Source organism: Coenobita brevimanus, chromosome 90, assembly GCF_032717465.1.
Source record: "Coenobita brevimanus isolate Jiangsu-jjx chromosome 90, ASM3271746v2, whole genome shotgun sequence".
NCBI lineage: Eukaryota > Metazoa > Arthropoda > Malacostraca > Decapoda > Coenobitidae > Coenobita > Coenobita brevimanus.
In genome coordinates this window covers 25,998,974-26,025,727 of record NC_137043.1, presented here as the reverse complement: position 1 = coordinate 26,025,727, position 26,754 = coordinate 25,998,974, and the positions used below count along the sequence as shown (strand labels likewise).

Below are 26,754 nucleotides of genomic sequence, written 5' to 3'. Positions count from 1 at the left end.
TCTATTCTTGCCCAGCCCTAGTGATCATGGCAGTTCTTTCACATAAGACTTATGCAACAAAACTAACATGAGTCACGTTGTTCCATAATGTGTCTTGAAATCACAGTGCCATGACTTGTTCAAATGGGAGAATCATACCCACAAAAAAAAGAAAAAAGAAGAAGAAGAAGAAGAAGAAGAAGAAGAAGAGGAAGAAGAAGAAGAGGAGGAAGAAGAAGAAGAGGAAGAAGAAGAAAAAGAAGAAGAAGAAAAAGAAGAAGAAGAAGAGAAAGGAGAGAGTGTATAACTCTCCCTATTCCTGCTTCTGCCAGTGCAAGAACCATGATCCTTATTCATACATTTCTTTGAGCTTAGGATGCACAACAAACTAGCCTATATAACTTTATGAAAACAAATTAAGTCATAATATGTACTGAACTGCTTCAAAGACCTGTAAAAAAAAAAAAAAAAGAGGGGGGGGGGGACTGAGCATTAGTGAATCTGATTCCACCAACTATTACAGTCACTACTCGTTCTACGATGGGGTTACGTCAAGTCATACCTTATCGTATATCTATTTTATCGTAAATCAGGAGACTGAAACACATTATAAAAGGGGGGTTACGTCAACTCAGCTTCCCAAAGTCACCTACCCAGGACTGAAATAAAAATGACAATCAACCTTAATCACTTCCTGTGTCGGTCCAAGTCGTCTCCAAGACCAAAACAAACACTATCACACCAATACAGGCGGCGTTACTCACGTACAGTAAATCGTTGCAACAACACAATAATCACACTTGCATAACATTGGCCTGGTGCTACACAATGTATAGGCCTACTGTAGCACAATGGCTGGCTGAGAGGTAATGATAGCAGGGGGGGGGCACACGTGAACGTGTGGAAAAGACAGGGCTTTGAAGGGATGGCAGGACTGCAACTGAACCAAAACAATGCTCTGCACACTGGGGCCGCCATCTTGCCTGAGACAAGCAACTGTCACCTTGTGTATGCCTGGGGCTTCGTTTGAAATTTTCCGAGGGCAATATTGTTATAGCGGGAAATGCATCGGAAATCGGATTTTGGGGTGAAACTTTTCTGCTATTGTAGCGAATTATCGTAAACCGAATCAACGTAAAACGAGTAGTGACTGTACCGACAGCCATAATGAAAACTTACCCATGAGATGGGCTCGCATAACAGCTGAGCATGCATCATTCCAATTAAGCAGTGAAGGGTTATGACAGGCTTGCTTTTAAGTGACACTATTGGCTTAAAAACTGCTAAAAATAAAATAAAAGGAAAAAGCAAACACAAGCAACTGGAAAATTATTGTTACATCTGTGACAGAGCACAAGAAGTCCAACGGTGTATTGTGCTACTTATACACAAGTATTTATAAGCACAGCACTGTATTTCTAATAAAACACGATGAAACTGCAAAAGAGTATTCCAACATACAACTATTCAGCTATTACAAAAATACAACTACCGGTACCGTACATATTACACTTCAAGTAAACACAGTCTCCTTCATTATTTACCCACACGGTAACCTGTAGTTTTGTCTCCGTAACAGATGAGAATGGGAACCATGTTGATAAAATATTTATTACTCATTATCAGCCACCTCATGCTGGCAAATATTTATGAAATGCCAAGTACTGAACATGGGAAGTAGGCTAAGTTCACACACTGTCTACACAAGCATTACCCAAACCGTACATTTTCAATAAAACATAAAAGTACGGTATTCAAGAAAAATGTAATTAAGACATAGAGAAAAATGCATTTAATCCTTACTACATTTGCTCATGCTGACTTCCTAGAAGAGACATTCCAGCATCATAAGCTTAACAAATTTCAAGTTAAAATGATGATTTAATTACAGTAAAAGTCCTATTATTCGGCAGCTGATTGTTCGGTAGATCCGACATTTCGGCAGTTTTGAGAAATAGTCCCATTTACGAAAATCATTGATTGTTCGGCAGATGTCCGGAATCATCTCGGGAGTCTAGGAAGTGTTATCTGTGGCTTGTAGGCCTAATGTTTCATTACACTTCTGTATGTTCACTAATTTCTATATTTTTATTCAGATTCAGGTATAGTACTGTATTGATTACAATATTGCACAGTATCATACACTACAGTAACCACACCCACCAAATTAGCGAGGGTTACGTTCCAAGCCCCCACGCTAATTCTTGAAATTCTTTCATTCTTGATGCCTTCCTGAAAATGACACCGGTAATTGAGTAGCCCATGAACCACTGACACTGTAATGCATTACCCATAAATAAATGTTGCTTGTTAAATCAGTTTCCCCGTTGTTTTTAGCTGTACAGCTGTGACAGCTCTAGTATTTTTATTCCTCAGCATAATGGTGGAAGGGACTGTCCTGTTTAACTGAACCTAACCTAACCAAGTTTAACTGTACCTTATAATTTAACCAAACCTAACCTAACCTAATGTCAGAAAAATACTTAAAAATAAACTGGAGGAATATGAATTGCTAAGGTGTCTCTGATGAAAGTTAAACGTACATTTAGTGCTCATTCTTTTGTTTGATTTTGTGCTTAACGTGAAAGAGAGAGCATTGATGCAAACAGTAATATATCCCATTAATCCTTTAATAACCTCCGGCACTGAACAACCTTTTACAGTACCGATGTCAGTGATGTTAAGTTAGTGTGAGCTATAAAGAAAACTGAACAATTATGGGGAGGGAACGAAGGTCTTTGGTATATTTACATGACTACGCTACGATTCCAAGCAGTTAGGCGGTCGGTTAATCTCAGATGTTTTCGCCCATTTGGTAAATACACCGTAACTTTATCAATCTTTCCGTGACTCATAGCGAATCATAGCATGGGTTTAGGAAGCTAAATAACACATTGCTAGGTGAGCCGGACGATTATCTTCCCATCTTTAAGAAAAATAAATTGATTTCAGAAGAATGGAAGAACTTTACGTACTCAGAGAGGGATTTAAATTCTTCCATTTTCTTATAAGATGTGAAGATAATCGTCTGGCACACCTAGAAATGTGTTATTTAGCTCCCTAAACCCATGCTATGATTCGCTATGACTGACTGGAGAATTGATAAAGTTACGGTGCATTTACCAAACTGGCGAAAACATCTGAGATTAACTGACCCCCTGACTCCTTGGAATCGTAGCATAGAGTCGTGTAAACATGCCAGTGACCTTCGTTCCATTCCCATAATTGTTCACAGTTTTTCCATAGCTCACTAACTCGACATCGGTACTTTAAAGGGTTGTTCAATGTCGGAAGTTATTAAGGGGTTCATGGAATACATAACTGTTTCCATCAGTACTCTCCTTTCACATGTAAAAAAAAAAAAAAAAAAAAAAAAAACGAACAAAAGAGTGAGTGCTAAATGTAATTTATGACTTTCATCAAAAAGACCTTACCAGTTCAGATCCCTTTATTTTATGCAATTTTCCGACTATTTTATTTTGTTTGGAAAAAGTACTGTATACAGTACTCACTCCAAACATATTTGTAATAATATAAGTAGTGATGAGTTCACCAATACAAATGATGTCCTGAGCTGGTAGGTAATATTCCGTATCATTTCGGCCATCCAGGAAGTGTTATCTGACTTGAAGGCCTACTGTGTCATTACCCTTGTATATGTTCACTAATATATATATATAATTCAGATTCAGGTATAGTACTGTATTGATTGCAGTATTGTACAGTATACAGTACTCTCTCCAAACGCAGTTGTAATACCGTACCATAGGTGGTGATAAGTGTTCACCAATATATTTAATGTACTGAGTGGGTAGGTAGGTTTTTGATTATTCGGCAAATCTAATTTCTCGGCATCATCCTGGTCCCATAGATGCCGAATAATGGGACTTGTACTGTAGTGTACTCTTTTGATGACTAATATCTATTCATAAGAAATTCTATAAGACTTTAAACATCAGTGAACATAATGTACAAGGACATTCAAAGTCAGGATTTATCAAGAAAGATAATAATTTGCTACACTTACTTGATTAATGAGATGCTATCATGTCTACATGGTAACATGGCAATTTGCTCTTGTAAACAAAAGATTTTACATACTACAGTGCTCGTCAGAAGTATGGAGCGCCCTGCGTCCCTCCTGAGAAACAAACCTTTCAACATTGAAAAAACATATAAATAATGCATTTTATTTACCTTTAGTGCTTCGTAGGGTAGCCTTTACGTTTCTTCACGGACCTGAGACGTCTTGGAAGTGAAAGGGCGAGGCTCCTGAGGTGCTGGAGCGGTATTTTGTCCCAGGAGTCACGAATGGCGGCTTCCAGCTTAGGTAGAGAGCTCACGTCCTTCCCTTGGAGACTCTTCTTTACGAGGTACCAGAGGTTTTCAATCGGGTTGAGGTCTGGGCTATTTCCTGGCCAGTCTGTCATGAATGATACCTCGCAGTCACGAAGCCAATTGGTGACCGATTTGGCCTTGTGAGCAGGTGCACCGTCCTGCTGAAACACTCGTGCACCTGTTAGCTCGAAGGAGTCTGGTAAATGATCACACAGAAGCTCCAGGTAAACATCCTGATTCACTCTGAGGTTCTTGGGAAGTACAACAAGCTTCCCCAAACCCTTCCCTGAAAAACAACCCCATACTATGAGTGAATCAGGATGTTTAACTGTGCTTTCTACATACCGTGGGTCAAGTGGGTCACTACCTTTGCATGCTCCTCTGTTACAGGTAACACTAAACGTTGCCTCATCAGACCACAACACTGACAACCATTGCTCCTCACCCCAATTTAGATATTTATTAGCAAAGGCAAGCCTACGAATTCTCTGGCTGCTAGAGAGAAGAGGCTTTTTCACAGGCCTGTGACTTGTGTAACCAAGCTCATGCACCCTACGAGACACTGTTCTCACTGACACCTCATCAAACACTTCTGGGTTGCTCTCCTTAATTTTCCTTGCACTCACACGAGGATTAAACTCCACTGCACGTTTTAAAACATTAACAGACCTTGGGGAAGTTTTCCTAGGCCTACCAGACCTCGGTTTCTTTGTGGGAACTTCACCACTGTTTTCCTCCCGAAACCGCGCACACCAACGACGCACTGTCGATCGTGCCACACCAACCAATTCACTAATTTCCTTTGTCTGGTGGCCTGCCTCCTTTAGAGCAATGATCTGGGATATGATTTCACTCGATAGTTCACGGGTAGGTGCCATAACAAAGTTTTGAAGGCCAAAACACTGCGGGACACTCGGTAAAAAATGGCGCAATTTGAGAGGGACACTCGGCGGAGTTCCTCTCTCTCAGGCAGCCCGTGGGCGACTGAGGCGGGAACCAACCAGCGCGTCAGAAGGCCCCAGGCTACCGTGACGTCATGCTCGGAGCTCAAACTTGTGGCTCAATTCTTACCCCTAAAAATGGGTGATTCTTTTTGGGCCATAAGTATTGCGCGCCCGGCGGACAACGCTGAATACTTCTGACGAGCACTGTATGTTGTACCAGTAAAACATGATACAGTATTCAATAATCTGACATATGTTGAAAATGTTGGACTTCCCTGGCTTTGTTAAACCATCCAAACCCAGTAAGCTGGCAAATACAAGAAACAAAGAAATATGATGTGAAACAATGAAACCAGGAACCTTCAGCGACTTAAATATAACTGAAACAAAAAATGGCTTAAATATAGTTGCCTCAAATTTCAAATGTACTGCACAATTTAAGTTAATATGAGGGAAAAAGAAAAAAACTATACAGTACTTCGATATGAGATGTCCCTCCCACTTTAAGTTGAAGTCAACAATCATTGTAAATGTTAACTGTGTAGCACACTGAATGATGGGTGCATACAGCTCTGCAGGGCAAGTAGAGATCCTTGAGGAGACTGCAACATCTCTCATAAAAAATATGTTACCCTGACACAGGTTTGAACTGCCAACCCTACAGTTATGAAACACGAGTGCTACCACAGATATGCTGTCCCCAACACAAAGAATGATGTATAATGTGTACAAGTGCAATAAAAAGTACAGCCTGACCTGCTACACACATGAAAACTGTCAATAAAAAAAAAGGGGGGGGGGGGAAGGGTCAAGAAATGGTCGTGGTGAGCGAAGGAAATCAATGGGACAGGCTGGAAATTTTTTGGTGGTGGTGGTGGGGGGGGGAGAGTATACCTTGAGAAAATGAGGATAGGGGAAGCTTGTAGAATCAGTAGTTTGAGTGCAGCAAAGGTTTATATTATACATCTACCACAAATAAATGTGTATGGTGGTGGTAGTGGTAGGCAGTAAACAAATGGACATGGTCAGCAAAGAAACAGGTGGGATGAGCTAGAACTGTGGTGGGCAAAGGAGGGGGGTGGAGGACAGAGGCCATTAGAGAATACACTGTGAAAATGGGTGCTGTAAGAGTAACAGGTTCAGCATACTGTGGGTTTGCTTCAAACATTTCTCCAACATGAAGATAAACTTGCCTTCTTTGCATTAACCAGGCATCTTTAATCATCATCATCATCATGATCACGATCATCCGGACCTCCTTTCCAACTAAAGATGTACCAATGTATGGGTAACGGTATCGGTGGTATCGGCCCATTTTTAGAGTATCGAAATCGGTATCGGCAAATTTTCTGCCGATACTACCCGTACTTAAAAGGATTTTTGTGTAGCATATCATTCACTGGAAGTTATTTTGTTAAACAGAATTTGGATGTTTCATAGGGACGAAAAATAAATTATTGGTAATAATGTATCCAGTTATTTAGTATCATACTGTTTTGAGTACATGGTGCGTAGTAATACAGTACATTCTTTGGTACGGTAATGAGCCACATCTGTCACCATGGATATGTACAAGACAGGTTGGTAGCCTCGCATCAGCGGCTCAGGGCCCTGCCACGGCCCTCAGACAGCAGGCACCACCCTCCCTCACTGGTATTGGTATTGGTAGTAATAACGGTATCGGTCCAATTTTGTGGTATCGGTCAAAATTTTGGTATCGGTACATCTCTATTTCCCACCGTTGAGCAGGGTGAGAAGCTGCAACGTACAGACAGCCAAAGTTTGATCAATTCAATGGGCCATGCTTCCATTCACTGATCATTCAAGTCCTCAATTTCTTTGCTCCATCTGATAGGCCAAAAAAATTTCACCACATTCTGTAGCTTCGCACAATAATACACATCATAAACTTTTACCACAAATAATGGTACTGAGTATTTACATTTGACAATGAAGCACAATTCTCAAGTAATTGCACCCTGTTAACTATCAAAATAATCACACAGAAATACTGCACAACACAAATCTCCTCTTATTAACAACAAACATTTGGGTTTATCAACACAAAGCTCTAGAAGACTATCATTCATGCTTGAACTCAGATCTGAGCACACATATCACACAAAGCACATGCTGTTACTAAAACATGTAACTAACCTGGTAACTGAACATCTTAGGCCGTATCTTTTGGTAGCCCGGATGAGACTGGTCTGCAACAGCTCGGCGTGCAGAGCTGCTAGTGAAGGTACGTACAACAGCCTTCAGGAAACAAAGAATACCATATGAAGACAAGACACTAAATAAAAATTCACATACTATATGATCCAATTTTACCAGGAGTGGGTGTGAGATATGAACTGACCTATTAATGAGTATATTTAACACCTTCATGCTGTTGCAGTATCCTACATTTTAGATAATTTGTGCACTGCACACTGATACCAGTGCAAATTACTGTACTTAAATCACTGAAAACTCAGCCAACCTGTAATCAAAGATAACTGAGCAAAATCCACTCCATATTATACCATCATCCACAAACCTGCAATACAGTATATGCCAAACCATCCAATTTGTTTTGTTTTTTTGTTTTTTGTTTTGTTTTTAATGCTGTACTGCAATTATATCTAAGGTTTTGCAACAAATTCATGATACCTGTATAGCTAATGTATGCTAGATATATCAGTATGCATAGCACACTGTACACACAGCAAAAAAACTATCGTTACAGGGGGGTCCGATGTGTTTCATACTGAACAACCTGGCTGTCTCGCTAGGGTTGGTAAGCCTGACAGTGGGTGAGTTGCCAAATAGGACGAGGTAGAAATATGCATGGGAGAAGCAATGGATATAGCTTATAATAAATATGCAAGAAACACACGCAGGGATACCAATGGAGGAGGCTGTTATCAAAAACCTTCATTCGTGTGTCATTTTATATCGCGCAGAAGGTGTAACGATAGTTTTTTTGTTGTGTGTACATTCTCACATAAAACCAAGCTAACACTTCAGCACAATATACATGTACTGCCCTATACCACTGTAAATAATCTGATGAAAGTAAATATTATACAAGAAGGCCAAGAAGGTAAGTAAGCATGGGTGTACAATACACAATGAGTAAAGTGATACAGAATGAGGCTAAAATGAGCACAAGGTAAAATTGCAGTCAACTATTTAAATGAGGTCTGAAAGTGAGAAGCTATTGGATGACATATTACTGGTGATATATGGATGGATTATGAAGACATTATATAAAGCGTGTCAAATCAGCTAAGAAAATGTAATGGGTGAAAAAAAAGTGAAAAGTGGGGGGGGGGGGGGACCTAATGGCACAAGGGTTATGGAATGATACAATCAAGAGCAGGGGACAAAAAGACAAACTGAACACCAAAGATGGGCAGGCTTGCATCGGAGCAGAGGAAAGAAAAGTGTGAAGCTTTCTAAAGTGGGTTTGTTCTAAAAGGATGAAGATTCCAAACTCTTATCAGCTCAGTTAATAGCCAAGTGAACCTGACTTGAGAGTCAATTTGATTAGCAACCAAGAAGGTAGATTCTTACTTAACAAGGTTCATTAAATTTCATGCAGTGACTTAGTACTCAATCTGTGGGAATGACCCAGTTGTCAGGTAAAAACATACCAACTACAGAAAGAGTCAGTTCCATGCAGTGGGCAAGATTAAAATACCGTAAAATAGTGGGTCTGGCAATATGGTTACCATCCACCATTGTAAATGGTTTCTTGAGTTACAAGAAACCATTTGGCTTGTCACCCAATGTACAGCTACCATACCAAAAGTGGAAAAAAGAGCAACTGTATAGTGACAGGAAGAATGAGAAAAGAAAGAAGAGAGGAGGACAGACTCAGAAAAGGGGATGATGGACATCTCCACCAACCACCATGGAAAATGGAGTAGCCTAAGTGAATGAAAGAGCAGCTTTCCCAAAAAAATGCTCTGTAATATGCTAGTCATTAAAAAAAAAAAAAAAAAAAAAAAAAAAAAAAAAAAAAAAATTACACAACAGTGAGGTATGTACAGTATGTTACAGTCATGTTTTATGGGTTTTAGGGCACATGATCCATGAGGAAATGCAACACCACATTCAATCACTTTAAAGCCAAGCCACCCCACACCCAGGTCAGGCGCACGTGCACACACACACACACACACAAATGAGAACAGAGAAGAAGCAAAAATTCTACTGGGGATTTTTGGAGCTAAAGCTGAGGAAGTGGTACTGGAATCCATTCACGGCAGAAGAATCGGCTTAAAAGAAGTAGGTAAAGGGTGGAAAATTATCTTCACTTGAAGAGATTAATGACTACCTTAGTGTAAATAAGCCAGACTTTATGGGATTGGTGGAGACTAAATTAAACGACACAGAAGATATCACAGGAACTGAAGGAAACTACAATGTATGGAATAGACAAAGACTTGGAAAGATAGGAGGTGGAGTAATGATACTGGCAAGGAAAGACATAGCTGTGGACAAGGCTGAAATGGGTGAGGGTATGGCAGAAGTTCTGAAAATAGTGATCAAGAAAAGTAATGGTGAAAAAAGGGACCCAATTATCATCCCCTATCCTCTCCACATATCCACACCATCTCCATCTACCCATCCTCATCACAACACCAATACACTCCAATCCCATCCTATCTATCAACTCTTCCACCATAAACCTGGTCCCCCTAGGTCTCACACTCAGGGACACACCTCAAATCTACCTAATCATTGCCATTTCTGTACCTTTGAGCCTGTGAATATCCTCTTCCTTTATTGCTTAGGTCTCACTACCATACAGCATTACACTCCTAACACATGCCACATACAAAGATCCCTTAGCATGGATGGAAAGCCCTAAGAGGCAACAGTTCCCTTAACTTCTTCCAACCACTCCTCCCTCTAGCCAGAGAGCTAGCTCCAGCCCCACCTCCAGCATATAACAAGTCTCCTAAACAAAAAAATCCCCTTCCACACACTCAAGAGACTCACCAGCAAGTTGAATCCTTTCATGCCTGGCAATCACCACATGCTCTCCCCAACACACCGCATATATAAAATCAGTGTTATCTTGCAGTCTACCTTTAATACCACTACATCTCTTATGCACCCATTTACCACAAACACTGCACAAAATGAAATTACAGTACTTCCCATGCCCTTGTGGCAAATTGGACATGGCCACTCCTCCTCTTTGACAGTACCATCCCCAGCCCTAGATACCATCGCTTTTGTTTTATCTGCATTTACTCTTAAGCCCTTGTGCTCCATGCCATCTCTCCGTTTCTTAAATCTTTCCTCCACCTCCCTTTCATTCTCTGCAATCAACAACAAATCATCAGCATACAACATCTTCCAAGGGAGTCAATTTCTGATGTCACGTGAATGGGCTTCAAGTACCATAATAAACAACAAGGGGCTCAAAACTGACCCATGATACACACCAGCATTCATGGAAAACTCATCACTCAAATCTCCATTCACTCTTATCTGGGTGCAGGCACCCACATACATGGCCATAATCACCCTAACCAGCCACTCCTTGATCCCAAGCTTTTTTATTGCCCACTTCACCACCTCTCTATGGAATATGTCAAAGGCCTTCTCCAAATCAACAAAAACAAAGTACACTTCCCTTTTCTTTCCTATATATTTTTCCTTAAGCTGTTGAACAATGAATGTGGCATCAGTGGCCCCTCTACCTGGCATAAACCCAAACTGCACCTAATCAATATTCACTCTTTCTCTAATCATACCTTCTGGAACTCTCTCCATTATCTTCAATATCTCGTCCAAAAGCTCTATGCCTCTATAATTTCACCTTTCCAGGGCATCACCCTTCTCCTTGTGCACATTTACAATTACACTTTTCAGCCAATCATCTGGGACAACACACTCATATATAATCGTTTGTACCAAATCAGTGACTAACCACACTCTTGTACCTCCTGAGGCTTTCACCAATTCCACAGTCAACTCAGACACACCTGCTGCCTTCTCCACCTGCATCCTACCTATTGCCCTGCTCACAGTACTGTAGCTGCATCAATCAAAGGCAAAGAGCCAAAAACTGGATCTGCTGGCTCTAAACCTTCCCTGTCCCAGCCAAACTCCTCATTCAACAACCGGTTGTAGTGCTCTCTCCAGGCAACTTTAATATCCCCACTGTTCACCACTACCTTTCCTTCATCATTCTTCACACACTGCTCACCTAGGCCTATATCCCTATTCTCCCTCTTCATCTTTGGGGGGTGCGGTAGCACAGTGGTAGCGCGCTGGACTTGTGATCGGGGGATTGCAAGTTTGAGCCTCGCTCGGGCTGCCGTGCCGGGAGGGGTAGCTCCCTCCTGTAACCCTAGCGGGGCTATATAGTCCAATACAGGGCTTAGCTCGGAGGAACTCCATTTCTCCCATTTCCCTCTTCATCTGATTTGCCACCTTTACTATCGTATTCTTCTTTTCCCCACTATTTAGGTTTTCAAGTAAAAGTCTCTAAGAGTCAGACTTTGCCCTGTAAAACTCTTTTCTTGCCCTAAGCCTAGTAGCCAAGTATTCCTCTCTGTTACCACCCTTTCTCCACTCCCGGAAAAGCCTTCTTTTCTCCTTAATTGCAGCTTCTACACCCTCATCCCACCACCAAGTTACTTTATGTCTTGGGTGGCCCCTTGTCCACCCACACACTGACTCAGTAACTCTCAAGAGATTGTTCTTGAGGGCTCTGTGTTGTTCATTAAAACTTCTATCAACAACTCCCTGTTCAGTCACCACTTTATTCATCTCGCTATAGAAGGCATCCCTTACTGGTTGGTTTTTCAACTTACATACCGGTATTTTCCTCCTAAGTGCACTGGTCCCCTTATTCATCACCCACTCCTTAAGTACCATGTCACATATCAATAACTTGTGTTGCAGCACACATTCCTCGCTCCCTATAACTTTAACTTCCCTCGCTAACCTCCTATCAGCCCTCCTGATCATGAAACAGTCTATCTGGCTGCTATTTCCCCCAGACTCATATGTACGGTAATCAACCAACTCTCTCGTTTCCTAAAATTTGTGTTGCACACACTTATGTTCATTGTCTCCCCAACTCAGGTATCCTCTCCCCTTCCTCATTTCTTGTACCATATGCACATCCCCCACATACTCCTTCATATCCTTGATCTGCTTCACCTACATGACTATTTAAATCCCCTTTAAAATTACAATCTCATCATCTCCAATACCACTTATTACACATATTAGGTCATCCTAGAATCTATCCTTCTCTACCTAATCCAAGCCTGCCTGTGGTGCATTCGTCGATATGAATGCAAACATAATCCGACTGAACAAAATGGTCACTATTACTCTCCTGTCACTGACTCTCACCACATTCATGACATATTCCACCCATTTCTCCCCAACTTACACACCCACATTACCATATCCATCTGCTCTACCCTGCCAAAACAACTTGTAACATGCATCACTCCCAGCAATCATTCTAGCTGATCCTCCTCTATACCTGACTTCCCCCTTAACCTACACACACGAGCAGCCGAAGAGAGAGGTCGTCCCAGGCATCGCTCCTAACCTTGAGTAGTTTCAGGAATTTTGTCTGTCCTGTCTCCTAGGGTCATTCTTTAAATTTAAAATAATGAAAGTTGGTAGACTACCAAAAATGTAAAGATTTGTTGGCAATAGTATACATGAATGTTTGTGGCTTATTCGGTAACAGCTGTTTAGGTACTTTACCGGTACGTTAAAGATGGCCGAAAATGTAAACAATGAGGGAATGGAATTTCAAGGATTTGATGCTAATACTAATGTCATGGACCTGGTGAAAACATTAATTATGAGGATTAGTGAACTCGAAAAAAAAGTAGAGAATCTAGTGATAAAGGATGTGCCAGGAAATACGGAAACCACCATACAGAGTCTAATCCAGTCCAACGAAACAGCCAATGAAGAGATTAAGAATTTGAAGAGGGAGAATGTTGAACTGAGGAGGAAACTTGAAGAGAGTACTAATAAAACGGAGAAGGTGAGTAATGTACTAGAAGAACACAAGGCAAAGTGGGCACACGTAGAAGAAGAACAGAAAGAAGTGGTCAGCTTAAGAGAGATCATCCAGGAAGAAAGGGAAATGAACAAGAAAGAAATGGAAGAAAATGTAGTGAAAATACTGAAGAAAAAAGAGAAAATAGTGAGAGAAACTGTAGAAAGGAACAGATGTGTGGTAGTATTTGGAAACAGGGAAGAGGAAGAAAAGGTTAGGTTCGCAAGACTCGAGAAAGACACGAACATGGTGAGAGGAATATTAGGCAAGATTGACCCCGAAGGAGACAAGTGGGTAAAAGAAATTGAGGAAGTAAGGAGGATAGGGCCTTATAAGAAAGGGGAAACAAGACCAATGAGAGTCAAGTTTACATCAGAAAGTGTAATAAATGAGATACTTAAAGTGACCTGGAAATTAAGCAAAGAGGCGGGGATGGAAAATATTATAATAAGAAAAGATCTGAATGAAGAAGAAAGAGAAGTTTTAAAATCATTAAAGGAAGAAGTAAAGGAAAAAAATGATAAGAGGACAGAGGAAGAACGTAATACTTTTTTTGGAGAGTATTGGATATGAAAGTAAGGAAATGGTATTTAAGGAAATAGAAGTGAAGGAAACTAGGGGGGATGGTTGTGAAAGATCAGAAGTTGAAGAAGTGGTACGGACAGAGAGTAGGAGAGAAGAGGGTATTAATAATGTCAAAAATAATTTGAAGGTGATATATACTAATGTTGATGGTTTCATATCGACAAGGATCGAAATTAATGATTTCTTGAGAGAACATGAACCTGATGTCATGTGCCTTGTAGAGACCAAATTAAGAGAAGATATTGATGTTCATTTGGGAGATGGTAAATACAAACTGTGGAGAAAAAGACAGGAAAGAAAAAAAGGGAGGAGGAGTGATGATAGCAGTGAAGAACAACATAAATGTAGATACTGTGGAAATGGGAGAAGGCAGGGCTGAAGTGATATATATGAAATTAGAAACTGGAGAGAATGTTAAGAGAGATATGGCGGTAATGTATGTTCCCCCAAAGACGAGAGCATGGAAGGATGACGAATACCATGAGATGTTGTCAGATATGGCTAGCTACTTGCAAAAAATAATTGAGAAGAGCAATAATATAATTTTGGTGGGTGACTTTAATTGTAAAGAGGTGAACTGGGAGGAATGGTACTCGGGAGGCGGCGAGGATTCGTGGGGTACTATGTTATTAAATATAATAATGAATAATGTGATGACGCAGTGGGTCAAGGAAGAGACACGGTTTCGAGGTGAGGACACACCAGCAAGGTTAGATTTACTGTTCACCAAAGAACCCGATGTAATAGAATCATTGGAATATCTCTGTCCTTTGGGAAAAAGTGATCACGTGGTCATTGAGTTCCAGATGTTAATAGGAAACGTCGAGCCAAGAGACGAGCTTCATAGACAGGGAAGATACAACTTTGGCAAAGCAAATTTTACAGGATTGAGAAACTTTTTTGAAAATGCGGATTGGAGAAAATTAAGAGAAACAAGAGAGATACAGAGGAAGTGGGATATCTTTCTAGACCTCTATAATTTGGGAGTGGAAAAATTTGTACCAAGAGTAAGAGGGAAAGAAAACAGGAAAAAGGAGTGGTTTAATAGAAGGTGTATGATAGCCAAAAAGAGAGAGATAAGGCGTGGAACAATTGGAGAAAGAGAGGTAACGACAGAACAAAGGAAGAATATAAAAGAACAAGAAACGAATACACAAGAATACGTAGGGAAGAAGAAAGGAATTTTGAAAAAGGTATAATTGACAAATGCAAGGATGAACCCAAACTGTTTTACAGATTTGTTAATGGCAAACTGAAACAAAAGGAAGGAATCACCAAGCTGAAAGTAGATGGAGAGGTCTTTAAGGATGCGGCAATGCAAGCAGAAATAATGAACAAACGTTTCCAGTCAGTTTTCACTAAAGAAAAGGAGCTTGTGGAAGGGGAGGGAGTGATTAGAAATGTTACGGTGATGAAAGATATAAAAGTGGAGGTGCAGGAAGTGTATAAATTACTGGAAACTCAAGATGTAAGGAAAGCCCCAGGACCTGATGGAATTTCTAATTGGGTACTGAAGGAATGCAGAGAACAACTGGCGGATAAAATTCACAGCTTAATTGTATGCTCACTGGAAGAGGGGAAAGTGCCAAAAGAATGGAAGAGGGCAAATGTGGTACCAATTTACAAGGGAGGAAACAGGGAAGAACCCCTGAATTATAGACCAGTGTCTCTAACCAGCATGGTCGCAAAATTGTGTGAGAGAATCCTGAAAGACAGATGGATAAAATATCTGGAAGAGATGAATATTTTGGCTGAATGTCAGTTTGGATTCAGAAGTGGAAGGTCATGTGTTTCAAACTTGTTGAGCTTTTACTCAAGAGCGATTGATGTGGTACAGGAGAGAGATGGTTGGGTGGATTGTGTGTACTTAGACTTAGAGAAGGCCTTTGACAAGGTACCTCATAAGAGACTAATGTGGAAACTAGAATATATAGGAGGACTAAAGGGGAAACTTCTGGAATGGATGAGAGACTTTTTGAGAGACAGACAAATGAGGACAGTAATAAAGGAAAAGATGTCTGGATGGAGGGAAGTAACAAGTGGAGTCCCTCAAGGCTCAGTGTTGGCGCCAGTAATGTTCCTGATTTACGTAAATGATATGGTAGATGGAGTGAACAGTTATGCGAGTCTGTTTGCTGATGATGTAAAGATCTTGAGGAAGATCGAGGTTGAGGAGGATTGTAAAATACTGCAGGAGGATTTGGATAGGATACACAATTGGAGCCGGACGTGGGAAATGAAATCTAATGTAAAGAAATGTAAAATATTGGAAATGGGTAAAAGTACCAGGAGACCATCACTGAATTATTTTTTGGGTAATGAATTAATCACAAAAAGGAGAGAAGAGAAAGATTTGGGAGTGCTGGTCCAAGATAGTTTGTCACCAGAAAAGCACATTAACAAGATAGTTGGAGAGACTTATAAGCTCTTGACTAACATAAGAGTAGCATTTCATTATATGGATGAGGAAATGATGAAAAAATTGATAGTGGCCATGATCCGCCCCAGGTTAGAATATGCAGCGGTAGTGTGGTCCCCACACAAAAAGAAAGATATAAACAAGATTGAGAGAATACAAAGAACAGCAACCAAGATGGTCCCCAGTCTGACAGACCTGTCATACAGAGAGAGGCTGGAAAAACTGGATTTGCCTTCGTTAGAGGAAAGGAGAAAGAGGGGAGACATGATTGCGGTGTTCAGGACCATGGTGGGAGTAGATAAAATTGACAAAGAAGATCTGTTTGTATGGGATAAGAGAGCAACAAGAGGACATGGAATGAAATTGAAAAAGTCAAGCTGCTTGAAGGATATCAAGAAATATAGCTTTCCTTACAGAAGTATAGACTTATGGAATAGCCTGGACAAAGAGATCGTCCAGTCTAAAAACTTAAACGAGTTTAAAGTTAAATTCGACTTATTGAGAAACAGCGACGGAAACCCACGAGCATAGTACATTCCGTGTATATCACAATTAGGTATATTCTTAAATATTTGAAACGACTTAGACAAAGAGGTGGTGCATGAGAAAAACATCCATGTGTGTAAAGGTAGACTTGATAAATGTGGATATGGAGACAGGACAACATGAGCATTGCTCAATTCCTGTATACTACAAATAGGTAAATACATCCCACATCCACCCACCTCCTACTAAATACCTCAAATGCCTCCTCCACTCTACCCCTCAAACCTCCCACATTCCATGATGCCGCTCTGATCCCCTTGAGTAATTTAGTTTCCTCAGGGTTGCTTAGAAGATCTTTCTTTCTAGTCATAATCTGGTAAGAATAAATAACGGGGAGAAACATACTACAGGCCCCACCCACCCGCACAGTCCCAGGCCTAGGCGTGGGATCTGGGACCCATAGCATTGTTTTTAAAATGTGGAGTCAATCTGACCCCACATGGTGTACAAAGCATTAAAGATGCAAATCATGGTCTATACAGCAGCCTATTTACACTGCATGAAGGGTTGGAACCAATGTTGAAAATAATTTTTCCTTGTAACATTATGTAAATCATGAGTAATAGCAATACAAGTACAGTATTCTAATATACACTCTTGGTGGCCTAAACAATGTTTTTCCTTCAGTGATAAATCAAAGAGGCATCTTAAAGAAGAGGAAGCCCTTTTTTATGGCTGTCACAGCCAAGTTATGTACAAATGATGACCTTCTTAACACAACCAAAGCCAAAGAGAATTAATTGTCAATACTTCATGGCTGCCAACCTTAGACTACTGATACATTTTCAATCATGGCCTGCTAGTAACATTTTGCTAAACTCGGTTTTTAGAAAAATGTCAAATTTCACAAGCAAATTTAACAAGCACACTGGAGTTTACTTGCCAGCAACTTCTTGAGTTTGGCAGTGTAAAATGGTTTGTTTTTCTACAAGCCGCCAACATCAATCTACAAGAGTAATAAATAAAATAGCTACTCTAACAATTTCACATCAAACCTTTTATCTTTGGAATAATTTTGTACAATATATACTGCAGTAAGAATTTTGTGTTGTGTATCTACCCCTATGTCATATTATCCTCATTCGGCAGCCACAGTTTGTATGACTATGATGAGACCCCAAGTATTAATTGCAGAAGCATACACTCCAGAACATCATTGGCCATTACTAACCTGTGGCACAGTGTCTACCTTACAGTCTGTGATTCTGTGTAGGCGTCTTCTGACACACAAGTTCACGTGCCATTACAGACAAAGGCAAGGTTGCCCAAGCAGAGCTTGTAGGAACTTGATAACTGCTATCAAGAACAAGAAAAACTATATTGTATGTCATACACCACTACTGTCACAGAAAACATAAAAACATTACGACAGAGACTGAAAAATGCATTGTGCAACCCTATAGTCACAAAGATACAAAATTAGGATTTACATAAGCAGCTAAATACAGTTTAACGATGATACCTGTAGTTTTACTACAGGATGCCATCAATAAAATGTTAAGAACGTCCAATGGGGTTTCTGAGATGCTGTATCAACATTCAAAGACAATGCAAATGACCTTCCACTGAAGAAAGGGCAACAGTGCTCTGATTCATGTATAAAAGGTTTACCCGGTAAGTTTCTTATCTGTTCAACCAACTCTACATAATACCAGGTTACTGGAGATTTCTACTGCAGCTCTGTTGCAATTATTTCTAATGCCTAATTATCAGCCTCCCATAATAATTTATCATAAATATACATACAAAGAGATGGATAATTTACCACATATATAAAATCTATACTGCAATCAGAAAAATATAAGACTATCAGGAAGAAGAACAAATGAATTGGTTAGGTGCTTCTACTGCTTAAAGTGTATGTCTACGAAGTATTTTCCTTGAGAGTATAGGTCTATAGGGTAACAGCTCAAATTGCTGAATCACTGTCATTTACATTTATTTAGCCTATTACTTTCTAAAATTTTTTACAGTATATTGTGAACACTTGCAGCAAATAGCTATATGGAACTAGCATTGTGATAAACTGGGTCAGTGGGAGGAGGGCCACCATCCACTCACTCGATGTAGTGCTGCTTTGGGTGTCTGCGCTCTGCTCTTTCCTCTCTTCCTTCCTTCCTCTTCTGTCTTTGTTTCATTCACTCATTCCTCTTCCTTCTGCCTATGGGTGACTCTACACTGAGTGACAAGTCAAGTGGTTTCCTGTACACCAGGAAGCCATTTACCGGTACTATGCTGGGTGGTAACCATATAACCAAATTATGGCATCTAGTGGTTTAGTGGGTAATTAGGGCACTTCAATCAGAATGAGCCTGTGTAGGTTTACATCCAAGGGATGGTTGGGGTTTACTGCTCACGTAAATGCCACTCAGCGATGAGTGAGGCTGGTCACTCTCATCTTGCCCAGCCCCGGGTTCCTACGGTCCTCATGAGGCGACACAGGATTGGATGGACGGATGAATATATTGGTCAGGCACTGTGTTTTGAACCTAAACTAACCTAACTTAACCTAGTCTAATTTCAAAGTACAACACTACCACTGTACAACATTTCAAATACCCGGTAATTTAATTTGTGATATCTAAATCCAGCAATCAATAAAAGCACAATGCCGATGAGGAACCCCCTGTGATTAGCTTATATGAAACTGCAAACTGACCCAATCCCTTTTCAGAGTTCAAGAAAATTTGCCACACCAAATACTCAGTCTAGTGATGCCCCTAGGAAAAAAAAGTTTGCTATTATTTCAGAAATACACCCAAATACCGTAGAATGAAATTCATATGTTCATCATTTAGTTTATGCAATTTTAATAAAAATTTTTCTATATACATCTGTTGCAAATGCACTTTTTAGTACTAAGTAGCTAGATAAAGAGTGAGAGTGGGGGTTGTTCGCTCATGGTTCTGTCTGTTATCAAATCTTCACCCAGACTAGATTAAATTAGGTTAGGTTAGGTGGGTTGGGTCAGATTAAATTAAATAAGGTTAGGTCAGACTGAGATGATTCTCACCCCTCCATCACCTTCCTTATGTACAAACCATTTGCTACGAATGCTTATATATGAGGACATGCTTAGAACTGCTTAAATTCAGCAATGACCATATTAATTTCAGTGTCCGTTACTTGGGTGTAATCCCAAAAATTTACCAAAAGTTTTACCAAAAATCTTAGGCCATAGGTAAGTTACCGGTGTTGCAATTCCCAAACTCAACAAATTTAGGTCAGATCCAGGTGTAATCGTCTACCGTTATGTAAAATTTGGCACTCAACTTCCTGTATAATTGTTACTATAGATTAGGGCAATTAAAGTATACATAATTATTTGATACAATGTATGTAGAGCCAATCAGCTGATCCATTGCATCACCGCCGGGGTCCCTGCCTCGCTGTATTAACACCTCTTACTAATCACATCTAGTCAATAACACCTCTACTGGGGCCTGTATGATTCATATGACGAAGCTATCTCAAAATACATCAGTTCCAACTACAATACGCTTAAATATACTTACACGTGCAGTATTCATTTTGCGTAGACCAATACAGCCCACCTCTTACAAGATGGCTCCAGGCTCAGTCCGGTCGGGTCCCGACCCTACCTCCGGTTCTCTATAAATTAAGTTCTAAAATTCTATATTACATTCAGATTAAATCATTTAATTCCCCTCAAAGAATATCAAGCTGAATAAAACTCGTGACAAAAGTGAAAGAGTAAAAAATGCATTTACTAGGTAGATGATCCATCTTTCAGCGGGAAATTTAACTATACAAAACATTAATCGAGCGGTTCCAAGCCCCAAGGGCCCGGATTCACAAATTTATGATCATTTCTCCATACTAACTGTAATTAGTTTTTGCAAGAAGGACAAGAAGTGCAGAAAGTTCACACTTTTCGTTCATCCTACAAAAATATATCTTAGTTACGAGCATTTACCAAATCGGTGGCGACCATCATCCACTCTCTTGTGCAGTGCTGCCTACCTCTTCCTTCACCTTCATCATTCTACTTCTGTCTGCCTCCTATCTTCCTATTTCTACAATCTCTCCTTTCACTTTTCATTACTCCTCTTTCCTTTTTAGATGGCTAAACATTGAGTGATAATCCTTATAGTTTTCAACAAGCCAGGAAACCATTTGCAGTGCTGGATGGAAACCATATAACTAACCCATATGTGTTCCCTACATGTATACGTGTGGGTTGGTGGATTAACTCAAAGACAAACGACCATTCCTTACAGGATTATGGCACCTGGGTATAGACTCATCACTATAGGTTCATACGGTTGGAGTGCCTTAATTACTCACTAAACCACCAGGCGCCATAGTTTGGTTTTATGGTTACCACCCAGCATAATAACTGGTTTCCAGGTGTACAGGAAATCATTTAGTTTCACACTCAGTGTAGTCCCCTGCACACAGAAGGAAGAGGAAAGAAAAAAGGAAAGAAGGACATAAGGGGAAGCAAGAGAGGAAAGGGCAGCCACCCGAGAGCAGCACTGGGCGGTGAATGCCACCACCTACCATAATATATATATATATATATATATATATATATATATATATATATATATATATATATATATATATATATATATATGGGGGGGGCGCCGTAGCACAGTGGTAGCGCGCTGGACTCGTAATCGGGGGGTTGCGAGTTTGAGCCTCGCCCGGGCTGCCGTGCCGGGAGGGGTAGCTCCCCCCTGTAACCCTAACGGGGCTATATAGTCCAATACAGGGCTTAGCTCGGGGGAACTCCATTTCTCCAATATATATATATATATATATATATATATATATATATATATATATATATATATATATATATATATATATATATAAAATTCATCATCATCATCTTTTCCTCCATTCCCACCCTAGGGCAGGGTGAGGAGTAGCAACATCCAGACTGCCCAATGCAATGGGCCACGATTCGAATCATTCATCATTTAAGTCCCTGGAATCCTGGCTCTATCTCATATGCAAAAAAACTTTCACCACATTCTGTAGCTTCACATAAATGTATCCAATATGGGTCAAACAATCTATCTATCTATCTATCTATTGCCAGACGCCTCAATCCCATTCGGGGTGGCCACAAACAAATCGCCTCCAAGTTGCCCTGTTCCTCGCCATTTCACTGCCCCGCTCCCAACTCATCCCCCCCTCTCTCATATACCTCTCCACCCCATCCCTCCATCTCATCCTCGGCCTCCCCCTCCGTCCTCCCCCCTCCACCTCACTAACATACACTCTCTTCGTCAGTCTTTCACCCTCCATCCTCTCCACATGGCCAAACCACCTCAGTGTATTCCTCCTAACGCTTCCTATCACATCCACATCCACACCACAACGCTCCTTTATATCCTCATTTGTCAGCCTGTCTCTCCATGTGACTCCACAGGCTCCTCTTAAATAACTCATTTCCACTGCTCTCACTCTTGACTTGTGTCCTTCCAGCAACGTCCAAGCTTCCATATGTTAGAGTTGGTATCACAATACTGTTATGTAGTAACTTTTTCACTTCCATGTTCACTTCCATGTTTCTTATCACTGCTTTCAAGGAACCAGCAACCTTTCTTCCCTGCTGTACCCTTTCAAGCACTTCACCCTCCAAACCTCCATCCTTACTCATCACACTACCCAAGTACTTAAACGTACTCACATTTTCCAATTCCTCACCATCCAACCTCGCTGTACATTCACTGACTTCACCTCTCTCAAAGACCATCGCTTTACTCTTCCCTACATTCACCTTTAGATTCCAATTCTTACACACTCTCCCAAACTCATCTACCAAGCCTTGCAGCTCTCCTTCGTCTTCACTCAACATTGTATGATTCATAAATTAATATGAATTATGTTCTCAGTCTAATCCTCAAATTTGCATTTGAATTTCTCCTCACCCTGCTTGTGCAGTTCACCTGACCTGTTCCCCTCTAACACTCCAAAAAGTGTTGTTAGAAGCATCAACCATGGACAAACAGAGAAACACAAAATTCATCTTTTTGCAATTTTAACATTTCACAAAGTTTTGGCAACTGTAATGTACACATCTACATTTCCTGTAAAAAGCTATACCCGTTACAGCTGTTAAGAGACATGCATCCCCTGTTAGAGGTGTTTAGAGATATGCATTCCCCTCATTTTCCAGGAAGGACAAACAGAGACAGAAAAACTTTCTCTTTTATGTATCTATATATGGAAGAAATGTTTCTCTGGAATTTCTACATACAATGACGGAAAATATTCTAAAAATGTTTTGTCTTTTTTTTTTATGTAGTATGTACACTTGTGGAGGGATGGAGTTGAGAGGTATATGAGGGAGGGGGGGGTGAGTTGGGGGGAGGGTAGTCAAATGGTGGGTGACAGAGTGACTTGGAGGCGTTTTGTCTGCGGCCACCCTTTGCGGGATTAGGGCGTCGGGCTATAGATAGATAGATAGATAGATAGTATGTACACTTTCGTTTACTGGGAAATAATGGCACACGTGCATAAATTTTTTCCTATGAAAGTAAGCACTAGATACCAAAGAAAAAGTATAAAAATTTTCAGAAGGCAACCAAATAATTTTCATTAATTTTATCTTATCTAATTTAATTTAATGAATTGTCACTTTTGCCTTTATCGCATGGCTACAGGAAGGTTTTGCCCATCAAACACTGCCTATAACTCAGTTTCACAAAACTGGCGTCTTTGCCCCTTCAGTATTAAACTATCTATCTATCTATCTATATCCCGACACCCTAATCCCGCAAAGGGTGGCCGAAGACAAAACACCTCCAAGTCGCTCTGTCACCCACCATTTGACTACCCTCCCCCCAACTCACCCCCCCTCCCTCATATACCTCTCTACTCCATCCCTCCACCTCATCCTCAGTCTACCCCTCCCTCTCCCTCCCTCCACCTCACCTACATACACCCTCTTAGTCAGTCTTTCATTCTCCATTCTCTTCACATGTCCAAACCACTTCAGTGTGTTTCTCCTTAAAATGCCCGCCGTGACCGCCTCTGGACCTCCCACCTCACCACCCCCCACACCACCGCCGAGCCGCCACCCCACCACCACCCCAGGAGGACACACCGGTGAGGTTAGTGACCTCGGGCAAGAGGGTCATCGGGGCATCCTGACCCTGAGCCCCTATTCCCCGCAAGTGCCCCAACCCCAGGCGTTCAGGCAAACTGAACTACTGTGCAGGCGGGGTAGTGACCGTCAGACCAGGGGTGGGACTGAAAAGAGGTCAGTCCCAGGTAACACCGTCTTGACGGTCTTGTTACACCCTCTAGGGCAGGAAGAGGCCCAAGGGCAGGAAGAGGCCCAAGGCTACGGCCATAAGAGAGAAATAGACACAGGCTACGGCCTGACAGAGTGTGTAAAGGGGAAGGTGACCCCAGGCTCCGGCCTTAACACGCTGAGGAGAGAGAGTTGCCTGTGTGCATCCCTCTCCAGCTGTACTTTGGCTACGGCCAGAATACGGTCCAGGGTAGAGACCCTGCTACCGTACGTGTAGCGCTACCCAATTACGGAAGCGGCGACTCGGGGCCGGCCTCTCGCCGGAGCAGACGGGTGATCCCGTTTCTCCGTTAGTCGTTTCCCGTACGGGCAGACACTCGGCTCCGGCTGGGGCACGTACCAGGGTGGAGAATTCCCTGACGGTAGGATCTGTCCGTATTGGAGAGAGTGCGGCTCTTGAGCCCCTCACTTCGGCTTGTCTCCTACTGTGGGAGGAACACCACGTCGACGGCCTCTTGCCTCGGCGAAAGGGCGACCTCGATCACCCTATAGGTGTTCCTCGCACGCCGGGCAAGTTCACGGCTCCAGCCAAAGTCCACACTAGGAGAAGTAGAGCCCCAACTCAGCCCTATGAACACACTCAGGGAACCACGAAGAGCGTGAGTCTCCCTTTAGCCTCTTTCCCTTCGGGGAGCCCTTCGTCGCCATCCAGGCTTCTTGGCCAAGAGGAGGCGTTAGAGTGGTGGCAAGGCCCGATAGCGGATTTACCGCCCACACCCGGGCGTTCCTTAGCCCTGTCGGAGCCCTACAGGAGACGCTGCCACAGCCCAGCCCTGACGGCGCCTCTCCCCCTGAGCACCCGCAGTCCCAGGACGCCCAGGCCTTCCACCGCAGTCCACGACGACGGAGACCCAGGCTCCCTCACTCCCCGGAAGCAGAGGAAGCAGGCCCGAATCCTCCGACTGTTCGGCCCTAGCCCCGAGGGCCCCCGATCAGGTCGAGGCCCCCAGACCACAGGGCCTCCCTGCACCCCACCAGCGCGGCCCTAGGAAGGAGCCGCCCCTCAGGTCGAGGCCCCAAACAAGGGAGCCTCCCTGACAGTAAGTACCAGTGACTTAACCACCCAAGAAACAAGGGTAAAACAAATACAGTGACAGTGACCCCGAATACAGTGACAGTGATCCAGTGCACAGTGGCAGTGTCTAATAAAAGATATATTAAACAGTGGTATCATAGAAATTCGTGTGCAAGCGTTAAACAGTTCAGTCCCCCTCTATAGGAAGGAAACGGGGAGTTTTCTGTGGAACTAGAGGTAGGTGCGTGAGTGAGCCGAAAGGCAAGTGAAGTGTTCCCCCGCGACTTGGTGACAGTGTCGGATGTCGCCATACGCACCCTACCTCTATTATAGTAATATCTCCGCCACAGACTCCCGATCACAGTGAACCAAATTAAGACTCCCCCATTTATTATTATCCACCAGTGACACGATAATTAATCCAAACTGACAACCACAGTGAAGTGATATCTCATCTAAGTAACAGTAAAACATATCCACGACTGCCCTCTGCCATGTATTAATGTATACTGGATCAGGCTATGTAAACGAGTGTAATATTGTATCTTTGTTCTATTATGTGTCAAATATTGTTGTATGTACACTGTAATGAGTAGAACTTAAGCAATAGATGTGATTCGGTGTACTGTCTCTTTTTATGCCCTGTTCCTTTGTTAGTGCATTACATCCGGTCTAGTAAAAGGGCCCCGTTCCAGTGCTCGTGTTTTTACGACGAGAAGTCGCCTTAAAAACACAGCATTACACTCCTAATCTTCTCAACCACATCCACATCCACCCCACAACGTTCTTTCACTTCTTCATTCGTCAACCTGTCCCTCCACGTCACTCCACATGCTCCTCTCAAGTAACTCATTTCCACTGCTCTCACTCTTGACTTGTTCCCCTCTTGCAAGGTCCACGCCTCGCTTCCATACGTCAGGGTAGGGATCACAATACTATCATGCAATGACTTCTTAACTTCCATACTCACCTCCCTATTTCTCATCACTGCTTTCAGTGTACCAACAACCTTCCTTCGCTGCTGTACTCTTTCACGCACTTCATCCCCCAAAGTTTCATCCTTACTCATCACACTACCCAAGTATTTGAATGCACTCACATTCTCCATATCCTCACTATCCAACCTCACTGCACACTCTGTGACTTCATTCCTCTCAAACACCATAACTTTACTTTTGTTTACAGTAACTTTCAGATTCCTCCTCCAACACACTGTCCCAAATTCATTCACCAAACCTTGCAACTCCCATTCATCTTCACTCAACAATACTGTATCATCAGCAAACAGCAACACCGGAATCTTCCAAATCTCACCCTCATTCATTAGAGCCATCCCCACATCCACTGCCCTACCTTGCACCTCCTTTACAACCCCATCCATGTATATATTAAACAGCCATGGAGACATCACACAACCCTGTTTCAGTCCCACATTGAGATCAAAGAACTCACTCAGCTCACCATCCACTCGCACCGTAGCCCTAGCTCTCTCATACATACTCTTCACAGCACTCAGCAATTTCCCCTCCACTCCATATATTCTTAATACCTTCCACATACCTTGCCTATCTATTCTGTCATAAGCTTTCT

The 26,754-nt window shown here is 41.8% G+C and overlaps 1 protein-coding gene across 1 annotated transcript in view; it reads right to left on the bottom strand.

Moving 5' to 3' along the window:
• The window catches only part of LOC145411528 (cytochrome c oxidase subunit 7A, mitochondrial-like), a 28,730-nt gene extending 8,277 nt beyond the window's left edge, over positions 1-20,453 (bottom strand). The window contains exons 1-2 of the mRNA XM_080281539.1: positions 20,371-20,453; positions 7,419-7,520 (exon numbers count right to left, since the gene is read on the bottom strand). Coding sequence (XP_080137665.1) covers positions 7,419-7,520; positions 20,371-20,385 — 117 coding nt within the window. The 5' untranslated portion in view covers positions 20,386-20,453. The remainder of the gene's footprint in view (positions 1-7,418; positions 7,521-20,370) is intronic.
• Between the last annotated feature and the right edge of the window lie 6,301 nt (positions 20,454-26,754).